Here is a 27,068-nt window from a genome sequence, read left to right on the forward strand (position 1 = left end):
ACTTAGGTGATCTCCAGTGTATGTTGTAATGTTTGCCTTCTAGTCATATTGGTAGTCTGAAAGATGATGGAAGAATATACTATTACAGAACTCGGTGTAGAACACTTCTGCTCTTTAGCTATTACCTTGGCTTTTTGGAATGATCTTTTGAGTTAATGTGAAATTTATCATGTATTGAAAGCTTCCTGAGCATCTTGCAAGGAAATTATTGGAACTAAAAGTGACACTTAACAATATAAAGAAGTTCATTTTTATACACCTTTTTGTCAACAACTTAGCAACCAAACTTACCTCACTGTAATTCTGTATCATGGTCATCTTTGAAAAGCTGTATCCAAATTATTTATTTGTTCATAATTTTTTCAGACAAATTTGAAGATCTTTGTAATGTGAAGAAACTGAGGAAGGCAATATGAGCACGTTTAGATTAGTCAAATGATGAGCAAGGAGATTTAGATCCATTACGCTAGTAATTCTCTATGCTTTAGCAGTATGAATTCCTTGTACATTCAATGTGCAGCCTTGGTTGTTGTTGGCCTTGGATGCTGAAGATCTTCAATGTGTGGCAGGGAATATTAGCACCTCTCACTTGCTACTTTCATTGTGGTGTCATTATTCTGTAATTTAAGTTGAAAGCTTACTTCTTTCTCTAGACAAAGAGAACACAAAGAAGGGACTGGAGTGGCCTTTGTAGTGCTTTTAGTTAGGGGCATTTGGATACTTAAGATTAAAGAATTTCAGAGCTTTCCAGATGCAGTAATTTTATACTGTAAGAAAAAAGCTTATTTGATCTGCAGTGTGGTAATTCTCTTCATTTGACAGATTTAGCAGAAGATCCAGTGAGTTTTCTTCAGCTTTATCTGTGATTCACCATCCCTAATTTCCAGGTTGCCGTTTCAATCTACAGATGTGTAGCACTTCTTGAGAGAGAGAAATGGGGAGCAGGAAAAGTGAGGAGAATCTCTCTGAATCCTGGCTCTTTACAGAGCTGGGAAAGTGAGCGCCTGCTGCACTTACGTTTGAGTCGAATATTTCATTTTCATCTAAAAATGAGTGTTTCCAGTTCTTTGCTTTCATAGAAAAATACATGTTTCTAACTTGATGTTACACCTCAAAGCAGTAAGGTTCTCATAAGTAAGAGATTTCCAAGAAGAGGGTTCAGAATTTCTGAAGAACTTTATTTAGGACCAAGTTTATATATCATTAGTGACAACTTTTAAGTTCATAAGCATACATTTAAGTTCCATTGATCTTAGTACAATTACACAAGTGCAATTAAATGCCTAGGAATTTAACCCCATGAAGAAGGCTAAAGATTTTTGTTGCATGTTTTTAAGTTGATGGTGCTCTCTTATAGAAAAAGATTGTAAGTAAAAGGATCCAAAATAGCAGAATCAGTCAGACCTTGTTTATTTGATCATTCTCATTTCTGAGTAATCTAAAGTGCAATATTACCTAGATCACCTTTTTGATTAAGTGGTGGTGAGTGCTTTTTTCTTTGAATAGCCTGTTTCCAGAAACTTTTCTGTTTGAGTCATTCAAAATTGTTGTGACAAAGCTGCCTTACTTTTTCTTTCAGTTACAGTTTGTCTATTGCAAAGAATAAAGATGTGCCTCTTCACTAGGTGGTAGGTAGCTTTTATTTGTACCAAGCATTTATAGATTATCTGAGCTGACTGGTATAGAACTGGATATTTGTAAAAGTGAAGAACAGGATTCGCTTTGTGCAGGCATTCTGTTTGGACCAAGTGGGAATGCCTTTTTCTGAGATTTGTAATAGAGTGGAGTTTGTTGCTTTTATTGAAGTGACGTGTTTTTCAAAGCACTTCACAGCTGTTGCATTTGTTTTTTGTCCCGAGAATCTTCAGAGATCAACTTCTATTCAAATCCCAGGTTGGAGAATAGCAGATTCTAGGAATAGCGAAAGATCACAGCTCATTTTGGCTTTGAAAGCTGACAGTTTTCTTCACCAGAGTAATTCAGTCAGCAAGGAGTGGTATAGCACTAAACTTGGCTTTGAGAACTTAATAGAATACTGTAAAACATTTGGTCATGTAAATTAATTTTGGGTCAGCGATTGGAAGCTCGAGTTAAGCAAAATAGTTAAGAATGTGGCAATCTTAAAAAGATGAGCTTTGGGAAATCAAACAAACACATTACTTTGTGAAGCGTGTGTAGTTGAATTGCTGAATTCATTTGACACAAGATCTATTGAATCCAAAAACTGAACAGCAAAAAGTGCATAGAGGGGAATAGAAATTCAACTGACAGATTCAGAGAAGAAATGCTGTAAAGAAGAAATGCCACCCAGACTTAAACACATAAATATTTATACAAGATCTATATCAGGAAGTCTCCAAACCACAGCTTTCTGGTGAAAGGAAGCTGAGTCTCACAAACAGCTATTGTATTTGCCTTTTCCTACGTCCCTTTTTGTAGCATTCTCTTCTTTCTGCTGCTAGGTAACATCAGAATGATGAAATAATCACTATTACAATATTAATTTTTTTAATAATGTATTTTCCTGTTTCATGGAAAGAGCAAAAGGAAATGGTTGGGTTTTGGGGGGGAAATGATACAATTTGGTAGTAGTCTGTGATTGTGGTCCAGTGGAAAACTGTGCTGGGAAGTTTCGGCCAACTTTGGAAATTTTTCCTGCTTCATTGGGTGCAGGAATAATTTGCATCAGACAGAGGCTTTTTTGGACGTAAATTCCTAAACATAATTCCACTCTAACTTCTGGTAACATTTTCTTTCACACACTGGTATCTTGAAAGTTGTTTGATTTCTGATATGCTTATTTTTCTGTTTTGCTATGTTAGGCTCTGTTGCTACAGTAACAAATGTGAAATGTTTAACTCCAGTGATCCATTAGGTTGAGGTTATTCAGAAGCAATGTGAACTCATATTCTTTTTTTAGTTTTGGGATGGCTAAGTACGATGTAATGATAATATTCCTTTCATTAAATACAGAAAATGAGTTCATTGAGGTTCTTTTAGTATTCCAGGTGAGACTTCTCAGAAAGTCAGTATTAGATATTTTCAGGTACTTTTCAGTGGTCTTTGGAGTAGCAGCCCTGCTCCAGGTTATTTTATTTTCCCTTTGAAGTTGTCAATATACTTGAGTAAAGAAGAGTAAGACTTTATGTACGTTAGCAACAATTTGTGTTTGCATGATATTCACTGTGACATTAGACTGCTTAGTTGAGGATGCAGTGCATGAAAAAGTAAGAGTGAATGCCTTTCAGGAATGTTCAGTTTTCTCTAAAGCACTTTAAATCAGCTGTCAGACTGAAAAGACAATCCACCAAAATTTTATTACTTTCATTTCCTTTAGAGCCTGTACATTTGTAACTATGCTGAAATGTTGTGTCTCTTTAAGAGCACTAATATTTCCAGCTGCCCCTGCCAGGCATTAGCAGAAAATGCTTATGATATTGAATCACTGTTATTTTCTTTGAATTCCTAAAAGGATAGATGTTGTCCATTTGTTTAATGTCTCTGCAAAAAAAGAACCGAATACAAATAAATGCTTCCATGACAGATCTGAGAAACCACTGTAGTGGGAAAGTTAATGAAGTTTGAAAAGGTCAGTCTCAATCTGTAACACTAAGGGAAGTAGCAACATGACAATTAAAAGCATTGGCAGTTTTGTTAGTCATGTATCTTCTTACACAGAAAGACTATTCCTTTTTTTTCCGAAGCAGCATTGAACAATGTTAAACATAAAAAAATGAACTGCACTTTAATGGTTTAACGTAGCAGTTGCTCTGTCTGAATAAAACGTTTCAGAATTGAGCTTTTGGGGAAAAAAAAAGAAAACAACAAAGAGACAAATGACAACTATTCTTCTGATTAGGAAATCAAGATCAGCAGAAGAAAATTTCACCCAAAACTATTCAGTGAATTACATTCAATTCACAAACAACCTTAGAGGAGTAAAACTGCAATTTTAGAAATAATTTATTTAGTGAAAAAATAATAGTTCCATTCAAGTTTATTCTTTGTTATTTAATACTTCTTAATGTTTTAAGAAAATTGAAGAATTACATTGAGCAACTTAAGGCACACGTACTTCTGTTGTGCATTGGGTTTGCTCTTGATCCTGTTCTTATGACTTAGAGGACACAAAATGAGACGAGAAAAAACTGTAAGCATTACAAAATCACATTTATGGATAGAGCAAAATAAGGAAGAAGCCATTGACACATTATTGGACCAGAGCAAAGACTGATTGTTTCTAAATCCATTCAAGAGCTAGAAAGCTTTCAACTTCCAATTTATCAACTTTTTCTGGGAAAAAAAGTCAATTTTTTTATACTTTCAGTGAATCTGTTACTAGAGTTTGATTCAGAAAGAGGCACAAAGTCCCCCCCTAGCTATAATCAAAGTTGTCATGTAAGTAAAGACAAATATTAAAGACCAGATAGATGCATCTCTTTCAGCAGGGTATATTATATCACAGAATCACTGATGGCTTGAGGTGGGAATGCAGCTCTGGAGGCCATCTGGTCCAACCCCTGCTCAGGCAGCAGCACCCAGAGCAGGGTGCCCAGAAGCACGTCCAGACTGCTTTTGAAGATCTCTGAGCAACCTATACCAGTGCTCCATTACCCACATAGCGCAGAAGTGCATTCTCGTGTTTAGACGAAACCTCTTGTGTACTACTGTGTGCCCAATGCCTCTTGTCGTAGTAGCAGGCACCTCTGAAATGAGCTGTCCTTAGTGCGCTCTCCCTTCAGGTATTTCTTCAGGCATTGGTAAGATATCCCAGAGCCTTGTCTTTGCTAGGCTAAGCACTCCCAGTTCTCTCAGCCTTTCCTTATAGGAGAGATACTCCAGTTCCTTTATCAGTTTAATGGCCCTTTGACTCTGTCCATTATGTCCACATCTCTGGTTCTGGAGAGCCCAGAATTGGTGCTGTCTCACCAATCCTGACTTGGAGAGAAAGAATCGCCCCTCTTTACTTTCTGGCAGTATTTTTGCTTGATGCAGCCAAAAATCTGTAGCCTTCTTAGCCCACATTCAACCTGGTGTCCACCAGGACTCCCAGGTCTTATTCTGTTAAGCTGCTTTCCCCTAGCAAGCCCTCGTGCCTGTTGTTGCTCCAGAGGTAGAGGAACGCACTGTTCCTTGTTGTGCTGCGTGAAAAGTTTCTCTGGTCTATCATTGTCACTCTGGATGGCAGCATGACCCTCTTGTGTACTTGCCACTTCCTCAGTTCTGTATCATCAGCAAACTTTCCAAGGGTCACTATTGCCCATATAATTAATGGCAGTGTTGAGTAGGGTTGGGTTCACTATTCAGACATTGGCTACTTCACTCATTACTGGTCTACGGTGAGGTTGCACAGTTGTGAACATATGTGAGCATTGCTTGATGATCAGCGATCTCAAAATCTGGTAATGAATTTAAAATAATAAACACAGATATTTTAGGAAGAGCATTATTTGCTAGAATATCCATCACAATTGCTATTCTCTAGGCAGATTTCTGTCAGAATGTCAGAATATAGGTGCAAATATTTAGGCCAGTACCATAGCTGTATTGGCAAGTTACCATAGGAAGGGAAAGACACACACGCAGAAAAAAGGGTCTCTAGAGGTTAACTGGTTCAACCTCCTGCTCAAAACAGAGCTTATTTAAAAATTAAATTAGGGTACTCAGGAACTTGTCCATCTGAGTTTTGAAAATATCCAGAAATGGAAGTTCACCATCTTTCTGGGAGATGTTACAGTGCTTGACTCCTCTAACAGCAATTGATTTTTCTTAACCGCTATGCTAAGTGGGTTTTCCATTGCTACAAGTTATGTCAGTTGTTTCTTGTCCTGTCGCAGTGCATGTCTGAGAAGAATCTGGCTCTGATCTGTACAACTCCCACACAGTCCTTTTTTTGTTAAAGAAATGACCACAGTTATGTTCTGCACTTCTGGCCCCTTCTATCCAGGCTAAACAAGCCCAGTTCCTTAGGCCTTCCCTCATGTGCCATCTGTTTCTGCTTGTCAGGACATCCCAGTAGTCTTAGATTGGCCTCTGTCCAATTTGATGTCTGTGTTGTACTGCAGTATTCCAGATGTGGCCTCACCAGTGCCAAGCAGATACAAAAAGCTTATCTCTAAAACATTTGTGAAACTGTACTGTATTCTCTTTGGTTGCCACTTCTGTACAAACAGAAGCAACATTTTATAGCAAGGCACTCTTATCAAGCCTGCGAACTGCATGTTACATATTAGCTTTATAATCTATGTTATAAATAAAGTGATATTTGTAATACTGCTTTTTTAAAATCTACAGATTTTAACTAGAGCATGACTTATGTGTGCTGTATCAAAGACTTGAATACATCAACTACTTGATATTCTTAAGTCATCTTAAAGAGATGTTAAAGCTTCTGAGAAGATAGTATGATTAAAAGCTTCTCTCTTTTTCTTAGATTTATTTTTCCATTTACAGAGGGAGCCAGAAGAAACTGGATAACACACGTGCTCTTGGCAGATGAGGGAATTAAAAGTTGTACCAGTCCTGGAATTTAATTTTGAATTTTATTGAATGAATGCTTGATTTTAAAGTTGCTCAGCCCTTCAAAGGGCTAAGAATGATGTAGTTGCTTTTTCTATCCAGTTGTTGAAACTATTGCTTTTGAGTGGAACTGTTTTTAGTACTTGTGCACATGCTGTAGTAGCAAGCGTGGATTTTATTACTTTTGTTATCCACTTCTTAAAAATGTAGTGTTTGAAAATACTGTGAGTGCCAGTTGGGTCAGATCTCTCAGTACTTTCTGGAAATATTGCATTTTTAAACTGGTTTTAGTTTGTCACTGCTACCTCTGTCAGAACACAACTATTCATACTTTTTGTTTCTCCTAAACGTATGCAATACCTCTTGTACCTTGTAACTTTAGTTTCTTGTTTTTCATGAAGTAAAATAGTTTTCAGAATGTTCACTGAAGTTATTGAATTATTTGTGATTTTGTGTTTATTTAATGGAGATAGGGTTGCATATCAGAGCAATGCTTTGTATAGGTGATATGTTGACACTGGTTTTTAACCTATGAAGTGCATTTGCCAAATGATCCCTAAGTTTTATTCTGATAAATTCTTTCTCCTCTGAAAACTTACTGAAACTTACTGAACTTGTGAAACAAGTTTCCAGTGAAACTCTCAATTTGGATGTCATCATTTTTGAGGAATGCTGGCCTGTAATAGAGTATCTGTTCCAGAGTAAATATTCCAAAGCTGTTTTTCTGTGCTTTCCAGGTACAAAAAAGACCAGGGTGGGAACGTGGCCCTCCTGCAATGCTTTCTGGTTTCTGAAACCGAAAAAGAGAGAATTTGATGTTTTGCATAATAAGCATATGCATGAGAAGTTAGTTTGATTCAGTCAAGAAATGTCATACGATCAAGAAAACAGTCCGATACAGAACATCTTTGTTTTTATTATATATTTCTCTTTCAAGTGAAAAAAAATAATAATAATAAATTGGCAGACTTGCATGCCATATACTGTGCTTTTTTGCTTGGAATATGTAACACTGTTTCAGATACAATGATGGTGTTGATTACTTCAGAGTACTTACTAACATGTTCTTGTTTATTCACTAGACAAGCCTTACAACATATTTAAATGTGCATCTTACCAACATGAAATCTTAGTTAGTTAAGCCAAAATAAGATGTTTTCTTCAGTTATGTATTCTTTCAATATCAGCTTTTCTTACTTCTCGTGATTAAAGCAACTGCTACAAGCAGTCTCTTTTTTCAGTTAAAATCAGTGACAATTGTCTGAATAGACACATAGCCTTGTAACAACAAATTAGTCAATATAATTTTTGTACTCCATCCTCTCCTATAATAACAGACACGGAAGCACAGGCTATAGCATACGTATTGAAGAATATTAGAGAGACTGTGGCTGAAAGGCCCCTGGAGTTCATCTGGTCCACCTTTCTGCTGGAAGCAGGGGCTGTGGATTACGTTATCCAGGGCCTTAGCAAGCAGAATCTTGAATATTTCCAGCAAGGAAAATTGGCCTCTTTCTCTGAGTGTCCTGGTTTTATCAGTATTGCATATCATAACATCATGCAACAGGCTGCTGGGTGCAGAGATGCTGCACTGCGGAGCTGCGTTTCCTGTTTCTCTCTCTAGCAGTATAGTGTGAGTTCTGACTCTCCAAGAGGGAGATACATTGGGATGTACTACATTTCCCAGGAGCCTCCATGTGACTTCTGATACTGGGGGATGAATGAAGAGCACTCTCGTCTTTTCTGGGAGATGAGCAGTGAAGGGTCTGCCAGTAAAGATTTAGACCAACTCTCTGGCTTTATTTTTGGTTCATTTTATTACTCTTAATTATACTGCATTATCTGACATTCCTTTTAATAAATTAGTTTCTCCTATCTCAGTTTAGTTTTTCCCCTCTTCCTAACCCCCCTCCTTTTTCTCCTGAGGGGAGGGAGGGGTTTCACTTAATTAACTCTTCAAACCGCAACACTGGGGAACCAATTCTAATATTTGTTCTCGCGGTGAAGAATTAATATGGAGACAGAATTTTGCAGTATTATCTGTGTTCAAAATGACCTTCAAGTCCAACGTCAACCTGACATACTGAGTCCTGTTATCAAACTATGTCACGCAGGCAGATTCTGCTGACTAACCTGAATTTCTCCCATCATCTCATATTCTGTTGCTGTATATCCGAATAGTGTGTTTCCGTCTGTCCTATAACCTCCTTTTAAGTGTAAAAGACTGGTTAGTACTTGCCTCTGCACCTTCACTTCTCTAGGCTGAACAAAGCCAATTTCTTTAACCTTTCTTCCTTGAACAAGTTTTCTAATCTTGTAGTCATTTTGATGGCCATCTCTTGGGACCACCTCTGATTTTTTTTCAAGTCTGACTTGAAATATGATCATGAATATATTTCTTTTCTTGTAACAAAAAAGAATAAGGTACTTACTTGAGAAGTTACCTGAATTTAGTTCAATCCTTGTTTTAGTGTTTGTAGTATTAGTGTGAATTTTGCCAGAGAGCTCTGATGTTTACAGAGATATGCTATAGTTTAAATCCAGTGAAACTGCATGAGGAAACGGTTTTGAGATTCTAATTTAAATATGCATATGCAGATTGCACCTGCCTTCTTTATAAATAATAAACAGAAGATCTTAAGTCTATCAAGAGTTGGGAAGTTCATCATTTGAACATTTGAACATTCAATGGTTTCAGCATGAAAACAATTGTCCATATTCCTATGTCAAGCTATTCCCAACAACTCCTGTTGTAGCAGTCATCATTAAGATACTTTAAAACAAATATCTTCCGAATTTTCTCCACATCCCAGGGTGTAGTTTGATTTGTTCCAAACACTGGTTTGCTGTGTTAGTATACCAAGAATGGCAGGTATTTGTGTACTTATGGTGTGTAGTATGTTGGAAAAATTGCAATGAGAATAAATTTAATCTGCATGTATTTAATACTTTTTTGTTGTTGATTTCTAGCATAGCTTATGAAAGATTATAAAAATGTTCCCCATTCTTCAGATCGAGCATTGCATTAGTGGGTTTGTAAATTTGACAATAGGGGGTTTTCTGGTGTTCTAGATATGCTTGTTCAGACTTGTTCTGTACTGGTTTATCCAGGAGAATGTCACTAACACCTATAAACTTTGTTTGTTAATCTTACTTGCATGACTTCTCAGTGACCCACAAATTGTAACAGATATTTACAGCTCATTTTGAGTCTGCGTCTCTCTTGTCTTATTGTTTGTTTTGTTTTTGTATGTCACTTAAGCCATTATCTATACAGAGTGTGAGATTTTTTAGATGTTCTGGTACTCAGTTAACTTTTACTTAAATATTACTGTGAATTCTATTTAGCATCAATGATATTAAAAACAAAACACAACAAAACAACAACTATGGTTTTCCTTGTTACTAGTTATCCTGAAGCTTGAGCAGAAAAGGGGTATATTAATAAGTTTACGTTTTGAGGTGCTTCTTTAAGGTCCTGTAATTATTAGATCACAATAACAGGGATACTCTGCAAAGAGGAAAAAAAAATCAAACATTCTGAGGTTAATTAAAAAAAAAAAAAAAAGCTACAGCTATAATGTACAGGTAAAATGAGAAGGTTGAGTAAGAATGCAGACATAGTGGCAAACGAACGTGGGGTCATAAGTGGTATGTGTCATAGGTGAGTCAAGTGTGCAGTGCTGCTTCATGTGGATCTGAACCCCATTTGGCTTATAGAGATTTCTCAACAAGAGATCGAAGAAGGAAAACCAGTTGGGCAGGGATCAGAAATTGCTGTCAAAGCATGTGATACATTGTAAGAAGTGCCAAAAGTCAGTATTTCTTGGGAATGTTTCAGAATTTGGAACTGTTAAAGTAAAAATAATATAAATATTTTCTCTGATAAAGCTTTTTGTCCTTTTGACAACCTTATAGTATGCATTGGTGTATGTGAGTGTTCTGGCTAACTGGCATCAGATAGAAATAAATGAAACTGGTCTTAATCCTACCCTTACTTTCCTCTAAGTGATCATATTTGTTTGGCCACTAGGCTGGCAATATCTATTACAAAGTGCATGTTGTTGCCTTGGAAAAGATGCATGTTCAGTTTCTTAGAGTATTCCAAGTCCTAACAAGACTAACCAGTATATAACTTTGGTTATATAGAAAAATATTCCAGCCCATAGTCAGTGGAAAATGTCCAAATTTTGTGAAACCAGTGATACCACAAAACTGTAGTCTTTTCTCTGACTATGAGCTAGTCTGCTAAGAATGGCGTCTTTGGTTTTACAGACTGCTGACTATAGTGATTTTGACTTTCAACCAGTTACTCAATTGATAAGTAGTTTCTCTCTGCCCCCTGCTTTACTTAGTATGGTAGAACTTCAATACTGTATGTGGGAAAAGACTTTTAAAAAAAAACTTAACTTTGGAAGTTGCTCTCTAGTAGATGGAATGCTCAAAATGTATGATCTGGTTGCACTGACTCCTACATTTCAAGTTCGCTTTTCTGTTTTGTGTTGTATTTCAGTTTTTCTGTGTTTAAACTGTTGGTAATATTACTGCTTTGACTGAGCTCTAGAGTATAAATTTAAGAGCTAGGTATTGTAGTTCTTTTTTTGTCATTTAAAAATAATCTCTCTTCTTTACATGCTGTAATTTCTATTGATGAATTTAATTATAGATTATTCAGCCATGCTTTTCCTGTGTCATTATTTCCATGATGCCATAAACTAATGAATATAGTATTCACATGCAATAACCAGCTGCAAAATTGATTTTAGTAACAATGGAGAAATGTCAATATCACTGGAAAATGTTTTGCCTGTGGAAGCAGCTGCCCATGAGCTCACCCTCTGGAAAATATCCCGATGGTTTCACATCTTTGAAAGCCTTTTCTGTGCACGGTAGCACAAATATAAGCCAACGTTTGAAAAGCTAGTGGTTTGTGTTTTCTTTGGCATAGTGCAAATCTGAGTCTTTCCTTTCAGAGGCTGGTCTTGAAGTCTTTTGCTGAGAGGAATGATTTTGTGTTTTCTCTGAGCAAAATAAATTGATTCTTATCTATCCCTATCATCACATAATGTATATAGGAGTTCACAGTGAATGCATACAGAAGCGGGGACAGGCTGTAGTCAGACCGTGCGAGGGAGAACCCACACTGTGCCCTGTGGAGAGGTGATTTATTCTAGGTTATTTTTTTAAAACAGTCAAGTTCATGTCATTTAATAGGATATTTATAGAGTAGATGTACATTCAGTTCACTGACAGATTTAGCAGAGACTGCTAGTTTTCCTGCAAAGCTGGAGAGATAGAGAGATGTGGAAATTAGGTAAAACTTCAGGAATGCTAAGTGGAAAGAGTAATACTGTTTGTTTCTAATGTCATGTTAAGATGGCAGCAAGCACCACTTGCCAGCAGCAATGACTCCTTTATAGTTACCAGTAGATAGTATACTGGGGAATTAACTGTGATCTTTTAGATTTAAATTACTACCCACAGTAAAAATACAAAAGTAACTATGTTGGCCTATTCACCTAATTTTCTTAAGTGAAAATTTTATTTTTCAGTTTGCAAGTGTGTAGACAGATGACATGCGCTGCTGTAAGTTAATTAATAGGACAATACTTCAAATGTAAAGAGCAAACTCAGTCACTCCCTCTTCCACTGACTGTCATTTAATAGTCAGGTAGGTTTTCAATAATGGTACCGAGTTCTGTCATTCTAGAGGTAGAAATACGTAGAAGTGAAAACTGACAACAAATTCAGGATGTTTTTTAGCAAGTAGTAAATACCCCAGATTTCTTATAAACTTGAAGTGTTAAGGTAGTCCGAGTCATATGAGTCTCCACTTCATAAACTGCAAGTGTATCTGTAAGAATTATTATCTTCTCAGGAGAGAGCAGTTTTGACATGGGAAGAAATATTTTAAGATTTTTCTGAGCCAGTGAAGGAAGCTAAACTAGACTGTAAAACTTGACCTGATTTCTAAGCATCTTTTATCTTTTTTTCTACTCTAGAGAGGTAATGCCAGTTGGTTTACGTGTTGTTAATCCAACTATATTCCACTCATTTATAAGGATTAAACATCTTTTTTTTTTTTTTTTTTTTTTCTGGTGAGATTCTGAAATTAACAGTGTCCATTGGAGCACTTTTTACTGATTCACGGGCAGAACACATAAAGATGCAGTCTTCTCTAGCCCATACTGGATAGTCTGTGTAAGATTGGGCGACAGTTTAGTTATAGCCTTATGTTTTCTCAGCAAAACGTTGATAGTTCAGAATGAATTGAATTTGTTACCGCTTTTCACTGCTTCTGTGTCTATTTCTTCATTTTTCTATGATAGTTTGTATAATTTGTTTACTTACTACTCCCTAAGCAATGGAAGGATTTTCCAGAATACATGCACAGATAGGCTTAAATGAAAGAAATAAGGTAGACGCTTACAACCTGGCTGATGCTGGACAAAATCCAATCTGTGACGCAGTGAACTCCTTACTTATCAGCTTGTCAGATATCTGCAAAATCAGATAAAGAGCAAGCTAGTGAGAAAAATTCTTGTAAAGATCTCCATAAAGACACTGGAACAGGTTGCCCAGAGAAGCTGTAAATGCCTTCTTCCTGGAAGCATTCAAGGCCAGGCTGGATGAGGCTGAAGGCAACCTAGTCTAGAGGGAGGTGTCCCTGCTATAGCAGGGGGGCTGGAACTAGATGATCTTAAAGATCCCTTCCAACTCAAACCACTCTGTGATTCTATTCCTAAGTGACAGAGAAAAGTTAGTGCAGATCATGCAGATAGTTCTTGAGATATGTAGAATTCCACAGCAAGTCTGAATCTGAACTATAAAACTACATGTTAATGCAGCGTCAGGTGAACTCAACATTGAAGGAGATTGTGCTTCTGCAGATACTTAGTATTTGTGTAAATCTAACAAATTTCCTGAGCTGTTTTTCATGAACCGTGAAGGAGCAAACTTCAGTAAGCCACATGGCTTTCCTTGAATTCCATTGACTCTTGCTGCTGATTTGTAACTTACTGCTGTAGATGATAGTAGTAGTACGTAACTGAGCACTAGAGAACACATAATTATGTTTTGATTTCAGGTAAGAATTTGTATTTTCCCAAATGGAAATCTTTTTTTTTTTTTTTTTTTTTTTTTTGAATGAGTAAGTTTGAGGCATACTTACTACCAGGAGATAACATGAAAAATAATTTGTTTTCACTGCACGCACTTAATACACTTCCAAAGATTATTAGTAATTAATGCAAGCATACTAAAGTTGTTTCAGAAAGGAGTGTGTTGCTTAGAGGTGCTCCATTCAATTTATTGTAGTGGCTTTCCAAAATTTTGAGAAAATTCTGCTTGACTAGCACAATTGCATTTCCTGTTGCTTTAATAGCTGGAATTTATTGAGAGAATGTAATGTGCTGAAGCTGGAAGAGTAACTGAGCCAGCTAGCTCTTTTCCTGAAACAGTAAGAGTGCTCTTTTTGAAGCAGGGCAAGAAAACATGAGAGGGAAAAAAGTCATTAATTATATACATGCTCAAGAAAGAGTGTGGAAAATCTGATATGGAAAATGTGATATGGAAATATGGCAGATTTTTATGCTGCACAAGTTATTTTCCTGTTGAAAAGAATATTCCTTTCTTTGTTATGCAAAAAAGAAGCACAAACTTCTCTAGTCATCTTATAATAGTTTAGGAATATATTAGTTTAACTTTTTACTTTTAGCTGGCTTTGAATGTCAGAACAATCCTTTAAAGAAAAGTCAGACTGAGGTAATGTTTTTGACACACAGTAGTAATAGCTGCAGTGATATCTGAATGAAGTGCATGTGGTAATTTCTGTTCAGCCTATTTGAACGTAGATGTTTCTGAAAAACTGCCGTGGAAAGGATAAGATGCTTGTCCTACTCACCATGCAAGGCTGCACAGGCAGGTTCTGTGTCTGAGACAGCCCTGCATGTGTGAGTTGCAGCACATTTCAGTGCTATTCTTACAGATTGCAATGCAGTTCTTCCACAGAGCTATGATTTTATCATGCATTCCAGAGGAAGTTCTTAGCTGAATTTGAAAGATGGAATGGAAACTAACTGTAAATAAACAAGAAGATACCAGTAGTGCTCTTACTTACACCAGAAAATGTTGGCGGTAGATTGCTTACACATGATAAGGGATATACTGAAAAGCCAAAAATGCTAAGTTCTCATATTCACTGGTTATGGCTCTGCAAATTTTTCATAGTAGACATCAGTCTACAGAAGTGCACAAAAGCAAAACCTGTTCTGTCCCTTTTCTAAAGACATACTATAGAATTATAACACAAGCTATGACATGTTTGAACTCATGAATCCTTTATTTAATGAACCTAGACGATAGTGGTGGTCAATAGTTGCTGGCCATTTTGCTTATTAATAACTGTGCAACTTTTTCTATATGAAACACCAGATTGATTGATTTGTTTGTTTCAGGAATTTATCTCTTCGACTTAATCTACATTGATTCTGCATATCCTGCTTCAGGCAGCATTATGGAAAATGAACAAAGATCCAATCAAATGAACAATATTCTCCGAATAATAGCTGATCTGCAAGTCTCCTGTAACTATGGTTGGTAATATTTTATTTTTTACTCCTATTAAGTCTTAACTAAAGTGTCTTTAATAACATGATAAGCGGTTTCTAACCTATGTAAAGGCAGCGCAAGAGGACAAGATAGGTAGAGTTGGAATTGGACACAATTAGGCAAATGAGCATATATCCTAAACTGTAAGAACTGTAACAGAATTGTGTGGCATTTACTGCTGAAAATGGGCTACAAATGACATATTTCCAAGTACAGCTGACAGTACCAGCAGTAAGTGGGAAATACATCTTTCCTTTCTCGTAGATACGATGTTTTTGGAGTGTGCAATATGTCAATTTTATAATCATTTTGTTGTGTCATGATGAAAAGTTTACAGAATTAAATACAAATATTTCAATACAACAGCTGTTAAATTCTCTATTAAACTTTTTCTTATACCTCACTTAGTGAGGAAGATTATGTTACTTCTGTTTGTTAACAGAATTGTGCTCTAAAATTCATTTCTGCAATTCTAGCCTGTTATGCAAAGCCTCATGTCAAGAAACGTGCTGCTTTGGGGGTCTTGATGAATACAGAGCATACTACTGATGATTTACCATGAATTTTCATTGCTTATACATGGAACAAGCTAAAAAACTTGATGTAGCTGTATAACTAAATAAATTCAGAACATTTAAATGCTCTAGTTTGGGAATGTTTTTAATTAAAAAAAAAAAAAAAAAAAAAAAGGTTAGATCTTAGATTATGAGAAAGTTAGGTGAGATATTGTGTATGTTTAAGTACCCAGCCCTTGTTCTTTGTTGTAGATTTTGATATAAGATATTTAAAGCTATGGATTAGGCATAATAGTGTATGATTCTGAAGTGGTAGGGTATTTACCTTTCATATTCTTATTGTGACTTTCAGCTTGTCTCCGAATACTTTGACAAAAGAAATCTTACTGACCCTTTCCTTTTGGCAGTGGGGCAACTTCCTACATTGCATTAATTTTAACTGCTTTTGTTAAAATCAGAATGAAAATTAAAACATGGCCTTGAAGAACCAATCTTACGGACCTTTATGACACTTGTATTTATGAGAGTGTTAGAGTTCATTCAGATATTACGAGATGTGTTCCTGTTCATGCACCGTACCCTCAAAGGACTTTTCTGTCTTTCTGAATTTAGCATATTTTTATCCTGATATGCAGCATCATAATTTTTGAAGTTTTCTTACCTCATGCACATGAGAATCAATAATAGCCATTGCTGCAGGCTTCAATTTCTCCCAAAACAATCAGTATAAAATCCAAGCAGGGCTTACATAAAAGGAACTCTTTTCCACTAGTGAAATAGCATATGATAAAATCCTCTAGATGCTATGATAATGGCATGCATCTGATCTGTTTTCTTTAATAATTGAGCATCACTTCTGCTCAATCAAATCTTTAAAGACCTCTTAGAGTCAAAGTAATAAGTCTGCCTTATTTATTCTATAGGGAAGTTCACATCCTCTCTTTCCATTAAGATAATCATGAGAGTCAAGAGGAAAAAAAAAAAAAAAAAAACGGGAATAATTTATTGTGGATTATGTGAATATTCATCTTGTTTTAACACTTTATAGAACATCTTACAACACTACCCCATGTACAGAAGTATTTGAAGTCTGTCCGTTACATCGAGGAACTTCAGAAATTTGTGGAAGATGACAATTATAAGTAAGTACTATTCTTTTTAATTTAGTGTTGGAAAATTTAAAGGAAACGGCATACAGATGTTAGTTTGATTTGTGTTTGAACAAGAAGCTGTTGACAGAAGATGCTGTGGGGTTTGTCTGGAGTACTTCATATCATGTTATCAGAGTTGATAATACCAAGATGCCTAATTAATATTCAGAATGATTTTTGCCCTTACTGACTGTAGCTAGATTTCCAAAATGAAATAGCTTTTTAAAAGCAGATGCATTCCGCTACATAATGATTATATTCTGGGAATTTTGTTCAGGAACACCGAAGCCATCTCTTAAGATGTCCAGGATTTACTCTATGCTATTGTAAGTATTACATAAAAGACATCTCCCAAATACAAATCACTCTTTTTATTAAGCTAGTACTTCAGATATTAACTTGGAAGTTTATGGGGTTTGTGAGAGAGACGACTAATGCAGTGATATAAAGTAGACAATATAAAGTGTGTTGGTTTTAAAACCTTACAGCTTAGGTTTTAAGTAACTCAATCAAGACAGCTGCAATGCTATGTGATTACCTATTGATAAATAGAGTACCTCTGTTTAGTTGAGCAGAATTAAGTGTTTGAAGTGACCACATGTTTGGTAATATAACAGTGGTGTATGGATAAGCAGTAGCAGATATGGCTGCTTTAAACCAGTTTCAGATCACCCAAGAATGGTAGAGGTCACAATCTGTAATAAAGAAGGAAACCCTTATCCCTTCTCCATCTGAGGATCAGGGCTCACCAAATAATCCAAAGGAGATGATCTCTGAGTAGAGATGCTTCTCTTTAATGTAGTTAGGAAGGGATGGACCCAGGGTCTGGTCACACAGGTGAGTTGCTTCACCTGTGCTCCCAGGGCTGGCTACATCCCTTTACCAGGTTCTCATTCACTGGTTTAGGCTGTGACCTAATGGTTCTCGTACAGTTGGTATGGAAGATTGTAAAATATGTTTTAGAGATAAGGGTTATGTTTATTGAAACTGGCCTTGTTACTGGAGTTAAGTACTGCAGCTGATACCTTGACTCAAATTGTTAATACGGTTTCACAAGGAAGCTAGTGATACATTACGTGGTGTTCTCTATGAATTTCTGGACATCTGCGTGGAATGTCAACAATAATATCATCATGTTGACGAGAATAAAGAACAACAGATTTAAGGAAAGCCTGGAAAAACAGAACTTTCGTTTTTGGAATCACAGTATATAAATACAGTAGGGTGAATGGTATCACAAGGATGAATTAATTTAAAAAATTGTAAATGTTGAAGTGCGGTGTCACTATCAGAGTAATGGAATTCTGGAATGGCTTCTTATGTGGAGGAAAGAGACAAATAGTTAAATAAGTTTAAACTTAAACCTAATCAGTTAATGCAGTGAATATGACCAGTTGGCATCTGTGAAGGCAGAAGAGCAGACTAATCATCCTGTCACCAGTGAGAAGAGACCAACCCCTCTCTCACTGCAATCACCTTTCAGGTATTTGAAGAGAGCAATAAGGTCTCCCCTCAATCTCTTCTTCCCCAGACTAAACAGCCCCAGTTCCTTCAGTCGCTCCTCGTAGGGCATATTCTCCAAGCCCTTCCCTAGCCTTGTTGCCCTTCTTTGGACCTGCTCCAGCACCTCAATGTCCTTTCTGTACTGAGGTGCCCAAAACTGAGCACAGTATTCGAGGGGGGGCCTCACCAGTGCTGAGTACAGAGGCAGGATTACTTCCCTAGTCCTGCTCACCTTTTTGAAGTTCTTATATATCCTTATACAGTTCTCAGTGTCAGGCATATATCAGCATAAAGGATGACCTACTGTAGCCATTCTGCTTCTGTGCAGACATAGCTGACGTTGCTGTCTTACAAATACAACATCCTACTGAGGTTGAAAATGTTATTGCCATAGTAGAGACCAAAAAAAACTTCAGAATACTCGTGTATAGCATGAGACAAGTTATTTCACTTCCTGTTTGTTCTTGAACATTGTTATATTTGTTGATAAATCTCGTTGTCAAAGCTCTTCTACTTAGCTCTGGTTCAAACCATTGCAAATACAGTACTATTCCTCAGGCAGTTCTGTAGATTCTTGGGATAAATGTTTGCAGGACTTTGCTTTTCCAGAGAGAATAATTCTAAAAGTGAAACCATTCAGAAAATGCAATTTTTTTTGAAGTGATACAACAGCTGCTCTGAGTATTATCACATAAGTTAAATGGAGTGACAATGTTCCAAAATTTGTCCCCTTGCTTAAGTGGTAAACCCCAGCAAATTTCAGTAAAAGAATCTGAACTAGCATTGGGTAGTTCACTGCAAAATACATGCTTGGCCGTAGTTTTCATGGGTATGTGCTTTTGTGTTCAATTATTCACAGTTACTAAGAATAAAGACGTTTCTGTAGGAAAATGACTTGGAACAAAAGTAGTATGATGTTTTCAAAGCAAACATTACTGGCTTTGCAGAGTTAGAATCCTACCAGAGTACTGATGGTAGAAAGCAAACATTCTCTCCTTCACTCTCGTGATACTGTATATGTGTAATGAATAAAAATGCATTATACAGCAGAGGCACACTGAGCATGTACATTGTGCACAGCTTTGTGAAAAGGTCAGGCAGTTCAAGATGCATATTAACTATAGTCTGTGATTTAAATCTCCTGGACTGCATGCAAGAAACTGGTTACATTGCTTCCTTGATTTTTTAGATGGATTTTCTTCACGTGTATCAGTGTTAACACTGTGTATACAAGGACTTTCATTAACTTTAATATCGTGGTAAAAATTGATTAATCAAGTAGTTTCTATGTGCTTATTGTTCCATAACATAATATTTGTAGAAACTTCAAGTCATGAGAATTCCAGTTTAAATTTGAAAATAATTTTAATATTAGTAGCAGTCTTGCTGATAATGCTGGAACATGTGTGACATAACTGATGTATCTTACAGGTTATTAAGTACTTTTGTTTGTACGTTTTTAAGTTCAAGAAAATATTTCTATCAAATTTAGCAGTTTTCTTTCTAGGCTTGACTAGGAAAAACTGGATTGATATCATGAGGTATTAAAAAGAAAGAAAGATTTGATTCTTAGTGGAAATGCTGCTGCAGTTGGTATGCGTTTCTTTGTATTGGAGGACCTTTACTTTATTCTGCCATGTTGTTTCATCTAAATAAAGTTTTAAATTAGTGTCTGCATTTGTCAAAAATCATCGCATCTGCCCTTAAAGAGATCTCCTGTTCCTCTTCTGTCTGTGTATTTTGGTAAGAATTTTCTGGATTTTCTTGAGTATTTGATTTCATATTTCCTCTCCATTGTCCCTAGCATTTCTCTCTTCATAGCATTTTCTGCTCTCATGCCAGAAGAAACTGAAGGCCTTAAAAAGACTGAGCACTAAGGTTTTATAATGGAAAAGAATTTTCTACCTCCTCTTTTTTGGTGAGCTCTCATTTTGAGCTAGAGACAGCATTTGTGTACTCTAAAGAGATCTATCCTTGATTTTTGGCAGGAAGAACATAACTGTCTTACAACCAGGCTGTCCTGGAGAGAAGCTTAGATAGTTGCCCTAAAATGTATTGGCAGGATCCCAACACACGTTTCACCGAATGAGAACTTCAGTTACACTGAGAAGAAGAATTTGGCAGCCACTTTTTATAAACAAAGCTTTTCTCTACAATTTTTGTGCCAGTCCAATTGCTTGCTTTAGGTTTGTGCTTGTCAGCAAGTAGGCTTACTCCAGAAAACCCCTAACAGTGATGTCATATCCTATAAATCAGAGATTTTTTTTTTGCTTAGCCCATATACAGTTCTCCACAGAAGATAAGAAATAGACATTGTTTGCTGGTTACATGACTAAGGGGGCAAAAATAGGAACCAAAGCACCAGGATTCCTTACAGTTATATGCATATATGTCAGTTATATATTGATAATCATAGTTTCCGCAGGAAATCACCAAAAATCAGCAGGCTTGAAAAATACCATGATGCAACTGCTGCAGAATCTTCTTCCTCCTCTAAGAGCATTAGAAGTGATGTGAGGAGACTGCTTGTCCTCAGGTATGCACTTTTTCCCTGAGCTAGACAGCAGTATTCAAACAAGTTTGCAGTGATTCCAGAGCAATTCTTTTTGCTGAACTTTCAGAATCATTACATCAGGCCTGATGTAATGGTTTTGTGGTTATCCTTGGTCCTTGATTGGACAAATAGGCAAGTTTTCTCCTTTCACCTTATTACTTAATCTTCTAGCCCTGTTCTTTCCTCAGAGTTACTTTACTGTAATCAAGGACATCTATAAAAAGGAGACATAACTAAGACTGTGCCTTATTGACAGCCATAAAGAAATCCAGTCCTAGAATTCAAGTGCTATTCAGGACATGTTTTAATTCCAGAAGAGTTTGCATGTATAAGCATTTCAGGATTTGGCCCTTCTAGCTGAAATGAGACATTAAAGCTTCTGCCATTTCTCTCAGTAGTAAAACAGTGCATTTACAGCATCAGCTTTAATATTTGAATTTTCAAAGTGGCAAGTTTAAGTGGCAGAGCTGGCAGCATGTGTATTAGGGCTAGACATATTTTTGTTAGTGTATGTCTTTCTGAATGTGTTTTTGTTAATATACATTATTGATTAAACAATATACATTATTGATTAAACAGAGTGAAGACTTGTTTGTATTGCAGTGTCACCTGGACACTGTAAAAATAATTCAATTATTTAGAGCATATTTACAAAACATTGGTATTCCAATATACTACATAAGACAATTTCCATAAAAAGCAGTTCAAACTTTGATTCAGCTAGGCAGGATCTATATAAAAGTATCCAAGAGGAATCCCCCTTGCTGGAGGTTTTCAAGATGAGATGGAACAGAGTGCTAGGTATTCTTGTCTAGACACCCTTTTCCATGAAATGCTAGACCAGATGATCTGAGGTCTTTTCCAACCTTGGCAGTTCTATCTATCTGTGACTGGGAGCAGTAAACTGGAAGACTGTAATTTGCTCTGTGATGGATATGAGTGTTGTTTGTTGGTAAATACATCAGTTGTCAAAGCTTGTATCGACCTATTGGTAGTGTAACACTAAGCATGTGAGGTGCCAAAGATTCTGTCTCTGTGAGTACTATTTGAAAGAGATTGCTTACACTGCTGGCATAACTGTATACGTACATATCCAGATGAGAGTAGTTGAACACATATGTGTATATAGATAACCAGTGCCTCTCTGTGGAAAATAGAGTGTCAGAGGAACACCAGAAATTAATTTGGATGGTGACAAATTAAGTCAAGGCTGTTGGAAGCTGTCCTGACTGTCAGTATATCTCCTATGAAATAAAAATCTTAAATTGTTTTCAGCCTTGTAGGGGAGAGAGGGATGGGAGAAGACCAGGAGTGATAACTCATTGTCAGAATGTATCCTCTTTTTAAAAATAATTTATGTTAGACATGTAAATATGAGTATTTTGTATTTACCAAAGCTCAAATTTAGGTTTTTATTATCATTATTCTAACACATACTCATTTTTCATATTATGAATAGCTAAATTCCATTCTTTTTTATTCTGAAAAAATTGCAGAATTCTCTCATTAATGAAGTTAATGACCAAACAGTCAAACTTCACAAGGGCTGAAGATTTCAGAGTGTACTTTAACTTAACTAAACAGATAAACAAAATCATCATTCTTTATGTTTTCTGAGGATGTAACAAGTTGGGAGTCATGTAATCTCATTTGGTATCACTGAAAACCATTGCTATTTCAGTGAACTTTTAAGCTAAGTACACTCCACTGATCCTTTCTAGATTGTATAAAGATACCATACCTCTTTCTAGAACCTTATTAGAAACCTAGGTCTTCCTTTCTGCCTTATCTTCCTCCTTTTTTTCTCCTCAAGAAAAACAGATAATTGTGTGGAAGTAGATCTTTTTTGGTTTTGTCAAATACTGTGGTCACTGAAAGAAATATGAGAATGTCCTTGCCTGAATTTCACAAGGAATGCATTGAAAACTGCATCATTATATAAAGGAAAAGCTAAATGCTTACATGGGCATGACCAGTCAGACCATTTTGTGATGGGTTTATTAAATAAATGTTTCCAGGATTTCCAAATAAATTACATTTCCAGCAAAGTAAAATTGCTGATTACCAGTGCCAAAATAATTGCTTTGATAAGTTTATTTCAGCTTTTATTGAGAAATGGTATTTTTAATTTGTCTAAAAAATTTGTTTTTTCAGATTATCATTAAGAATTGAGCCAGGTAACAGCTCTCCTCGACTGGTTTCCTCCAAAGAAGATCTGACAGGTATAAAAGTTTATTTCTAAATGTAAGAAAATAATTTTAATTACAGAAGCCCTGTAATGAAGTGTATGGGAAAGACCACTGATCGGCTTCAAATACAGCTTTTTGTTACAAATACAGAATTATCTTGTAGGGACTGCTAGAAAATTCATCTCTTTCCATGTGTTTAGCAAGTTTCAGAACATCATTGGTCTAGGACACCATTCTTCTTATAATAGTTAAGGATCTGATTTTCACTGCAAGTTTTTACAAAGCCAGCCTGTACTTGCGTTAGCATTGTCCTTTGTCTTAAATAATTGTCCTTCATTTGTTATATTCGCTCTTGGATGTTCTTACAGTGACAAATGTTACTCCACATGTTGGGATTGATTTTTCATATATCAACTTTCATATGACTGGACAAAACAAATTTGTTGATCTTGAATGAATGAAAAATGTTTGATTTCAGAAGTAAGATTTAACAGCAAATGAGGAACATACTTAAGGGTTATTTGCATTTCTGGATGGTAAAGAAGCAACATTTCTGAGATTATTTTTAAGCAAGCATCAAATTTTTTAATAGGAAGCATAAAATCTTACAGATTTTTTTTTTTTTTTTTTACTTTGATGAAAGCCCTATTACATCACAGCACATGTAGAATTAATCCCTAGAGCTGACCTGTGCTAGTGACCAAGGTGGCCCATATTGATACTGAGTTTTCCCACTAACCTTGTTACCGTAGAGGAGTCTACTGCAGAACCATCATTTCCAGTAATATTACTGTGAGATAGGGATTCTTGACTTGTACATTAACAACTGGGGTTTGAGGAGAACTCAGAGTGCTTGTTAGCACTGGAACAGAAGTTAGATTGGTTGTTTGGCTGGATTTCTTTTGTTTGTTTTTTATAAATGTTTGCATTTTCATTAGTATTTAATAAGTTAAAAAAGGAAGAAGTCTCTTTCAGTACAGACAAATAAGTGTAGTGAATAACATAGGAAATGCTTTCTGGTTTCTGTATAAAATGACACATCAATCTGAAACAATTTCATTGTGTAAATGGGGAAGACACACAGTTGAAAGATTTATATGAATAGGTTTCTTTAGCTCTTAACTGAAAAAGTAAATCATGATGAGGAATGCATCTCTAAGAAAGATTTCTTCTAGTGGCTGTCTGTACAACTCTGGTGTCTTTTTGAAAAATTTAGACAGTAGTCAGTAATGTTTTGGCTGTGGACATCCTCTCTAATCAGAATATAGGGAAGTAGAAGTATAAAACTAGATATTTCCATAATCCGAACTCTTGCTTCTAAACATTTATGCAAGGCTCCTTTTCATACTGATTACTGCTATGTATGTGCATCCATGCACATACAATTCTTAGAATTTCCATTTGGACGGAACATTGAATGCATAATGCTGGCACTAGTTTTCATAGAATCGTAGAATGGCTTGGGTTGAAAAGGACCTCAAAGATCATCGAGTTTCAACCCCCCTGCCATGGGCAGGGTCACCAACCACTAGACCAGGCTGCCCAGAGCCACATCCAGCCTTGCCTTGAATGCCTCCAGGGATGGGGCATCCACAGCCTCCTTGGGCAACCTGTTCCAGTGGTCACCACCTTCTGAGTTTTGTATAAACTGATTGAAAAAAGGAAAGGAGCACATGTAACGTATTTAATTAAATTGTTTAATGTACAGATGAAGAGGAGCATAAATTTCTAAGAGCTAAACAAACATGAAAAAATGTAAAATGCAGTTATTACTATGGGAACCAGTATCACAAAAACTGTTCAATTTTAATCCCTTAACCTGAGTGGCCTGTTTTCTGCCTCACTGTGCTAAACCATGTGTGAATGTATTAAGAAAAAAAAAAAGAGAGGGAGGGAGAAGACTATACTACATCTGACAAGCAATTTAATTTTGCATTCCAAATGTCATTTTTCGTAGCAGATGAGAGGGGAAAGAAGGGCAGACGGGCAGGAGAGAGAAAGTTTGGCTGAGGAAGAGTTTATATGAGGGAAAGAATTGGATTGAATAGGTAATCATATTCTCTCTAGGAGTATTAGGAGAGAGTTAACTTTTCCTTCTCAATCTACATTGCCCCTTCAAGCCCTGTAAGGTTGCTCTGTTCAGAGTGGTGACTAGAAACCAAATCTTGAATCGTTCCTGTTGGTTAGTTCTTTTCTTTAGCATTTTCTTCAAAAGCTTGACATGCTTATGCACTTCTGTTTCTTGCTCAGCTAGAGAGTTCTCATTTACTGTCATTTAGCCAATGAATGCCACCAATATTTTGTAATACTTAAATGGTTTTTTTCACCTGAGGGAAAAGATGCTAAAATCCAAATGTGCTTTAATGGGAAATCAAGATGATTTCCAAGGAAGATTACTTCAGTGAAATAAGATGAATTCAAATTGAAATGTAATTAAGCATTAAGACAGTGGTGTATTTTTTACTTCACAACATTAATAATTAGAGAGATAGCTAAATGGTAATCTTTAATATAAAATATGGAAATGTTTGTAATGAGTTATTAGACCACACAGAATTAGAAATAGCACATTCTAAGATATTCAAATCAACATTATTTGGATTCAAATTTCATTCAAGTTATAGTTTAAGATTATTTCCACTTCAACTATTGTACATCAACAGTAAACTCTTTCCTGTCAACAAGTTATAATTGGGGGGGGGAGGTGATCTGAAAAAAAAGTTTAGGCAGTAGTCCAATGTGCTAATCAAAACCATAGGAGTCTGAATATAGTCACCTTAAGGTAAAAGAAAGATTCATGACCATTGAAGTTCAGTCATTAGTTCAGTCCTTCTGATAGTGAAAAAGTTAACAGATTATTAATACTCTAATTCTGTTTGATTCTGTGGTTGAGTTCTGTGTGTGACATACTTCATGCAGGCTGCCATATGTTTCCAAGTAAGGAGAAAAACTCAGTACTGTAGTAACAAGTCCTAAGTTTATAATGAATTAAGTGGCAGGAAGTAGTATCCTCTTCATGTCCTGAAGCATAACTTGTATTGATTATAGAAATGTTTTCCTTCTCAGCACTGTGTCTTCATCTTTTACCTAACCCCTCTTTCAAAAGATTAGCAGTTTATTCTATCCAGAGACATTGTGGGTTTCTTTCTTCCTGTTGAAGTATCTGAAGGAGTGTGAAGCTCAGTAAAAGCAGTTATATCCATCTGTATTTCTGTTTGCAAAGTACTGGAGAAAACCATGTGTTCCTTTTCCATGTTGGTTGCCAACTGGTTTTCCAGTAAATTTTGAACAGGAGGCAAACATCTGATTAAAATGAATGTCTCACAACAGGCTATGTTTTGTGTATTAGTGGCTATGATGGTCTCATTTAATTGCCAAATGTATGTGTAACTGTGAATAGTGCTTTCACAGAACGATTTCATGCCTACCATAACACTGTAGAGATTCTTGTTATTTGCTAGTAGCATTTAAAAAGGAGCTTTAAACAGTTCAATTGTATATTTTAAGGAACAGTGTGATTCACACAACTTCCTTGGCAGCAACTTAAGTCTGTTCATTCTGCCTTGCTGTGGAGAGAGGCAGTGGGGAGAAGGAGGGAGAGAGAGAGGCGGGAGGGAGCAGGGGGAGAGAAGGTGGGGAGGAAGGGGGGAAGGAGGAGGGCTACAGCATGCAAACTGTTCAAAGTTTCCAGTTGAATTAGCTGTAAAAGACATCTGTGTTCCTGCAGTGTTGGCTAGAACTTGCTAAGCATTTATGGTACAACTATTAAACAGATTATTTTAGATGGTATAACTCAATATATTTTCCTAGAATTGAAGAAAGGATCTAATGAAATACAAATAAGCTATCTTTCTAAGCAACTGATGTTCCTTAGAATGTGTATATTAAGAGTAGATGAATACAGAAAACTTTATTTATGTTCTTTATCAACTTAGTTGAAGGACTGAGAAGGACTTAGGGGTCCTGGTAGATGGAAAACTTACTATGAGCCAGGAGTGCGTGGTTGCAGCATGGAAGCCAATGGTAT

The 27,068-nt window shown here is 36.2% G+C and overlaps 1 protein-coding gene across 11 annotated transcripts in view; it reads left to right on the plus strand.

Annotated features, from left to right (window-relative positions):
- RALGPS1 (Ral GEF with PH domain and SH3 binding motif 1) overlaps positions 1-27,068 on the plus strand; it is a 92,832-nt gene that overhangs the window by 43,558 nt on the left and 22,206 nt on the right. For all 11 annotated transcript variants that reach the window (XR_016458789.1, XR_016458791.1, XR_016458790.1 and 8 more), the window contains 3 exons: positions 14,976-15,113; positions 16,693-16,786; positions 23,007-23,074. Coding sequence is in view for 4 of the 11 variants with exons in the window: in XM_090121177.1 (XP_089977303.1) it covers positions 14,976-15,113; positions 16,693-16,786; positions 23,007-23,074 (300 nt within the window). In the remaining 7 variants the exon portion in view is untranslated. The remainder of the gene's footprint in view (positions 1-14,975; positions 15,114-16,692; positions 16,787-23,006; positions 23,075-27,068) is intronic.

This window comes from Phasianus colchicus, chromosome 19, assembly GCF_987193195.1.
Source record: "Phasianus colchicus chromosome 19, bPhaCol1.hap1.1, whole genome shotgun sequence".
Taxonomy (NCBI): Eukaryota; Metazoa; Chordata; class Aves; order Galliformes; family Phasianidae; genus Phasianus; species Phasianus colchicus.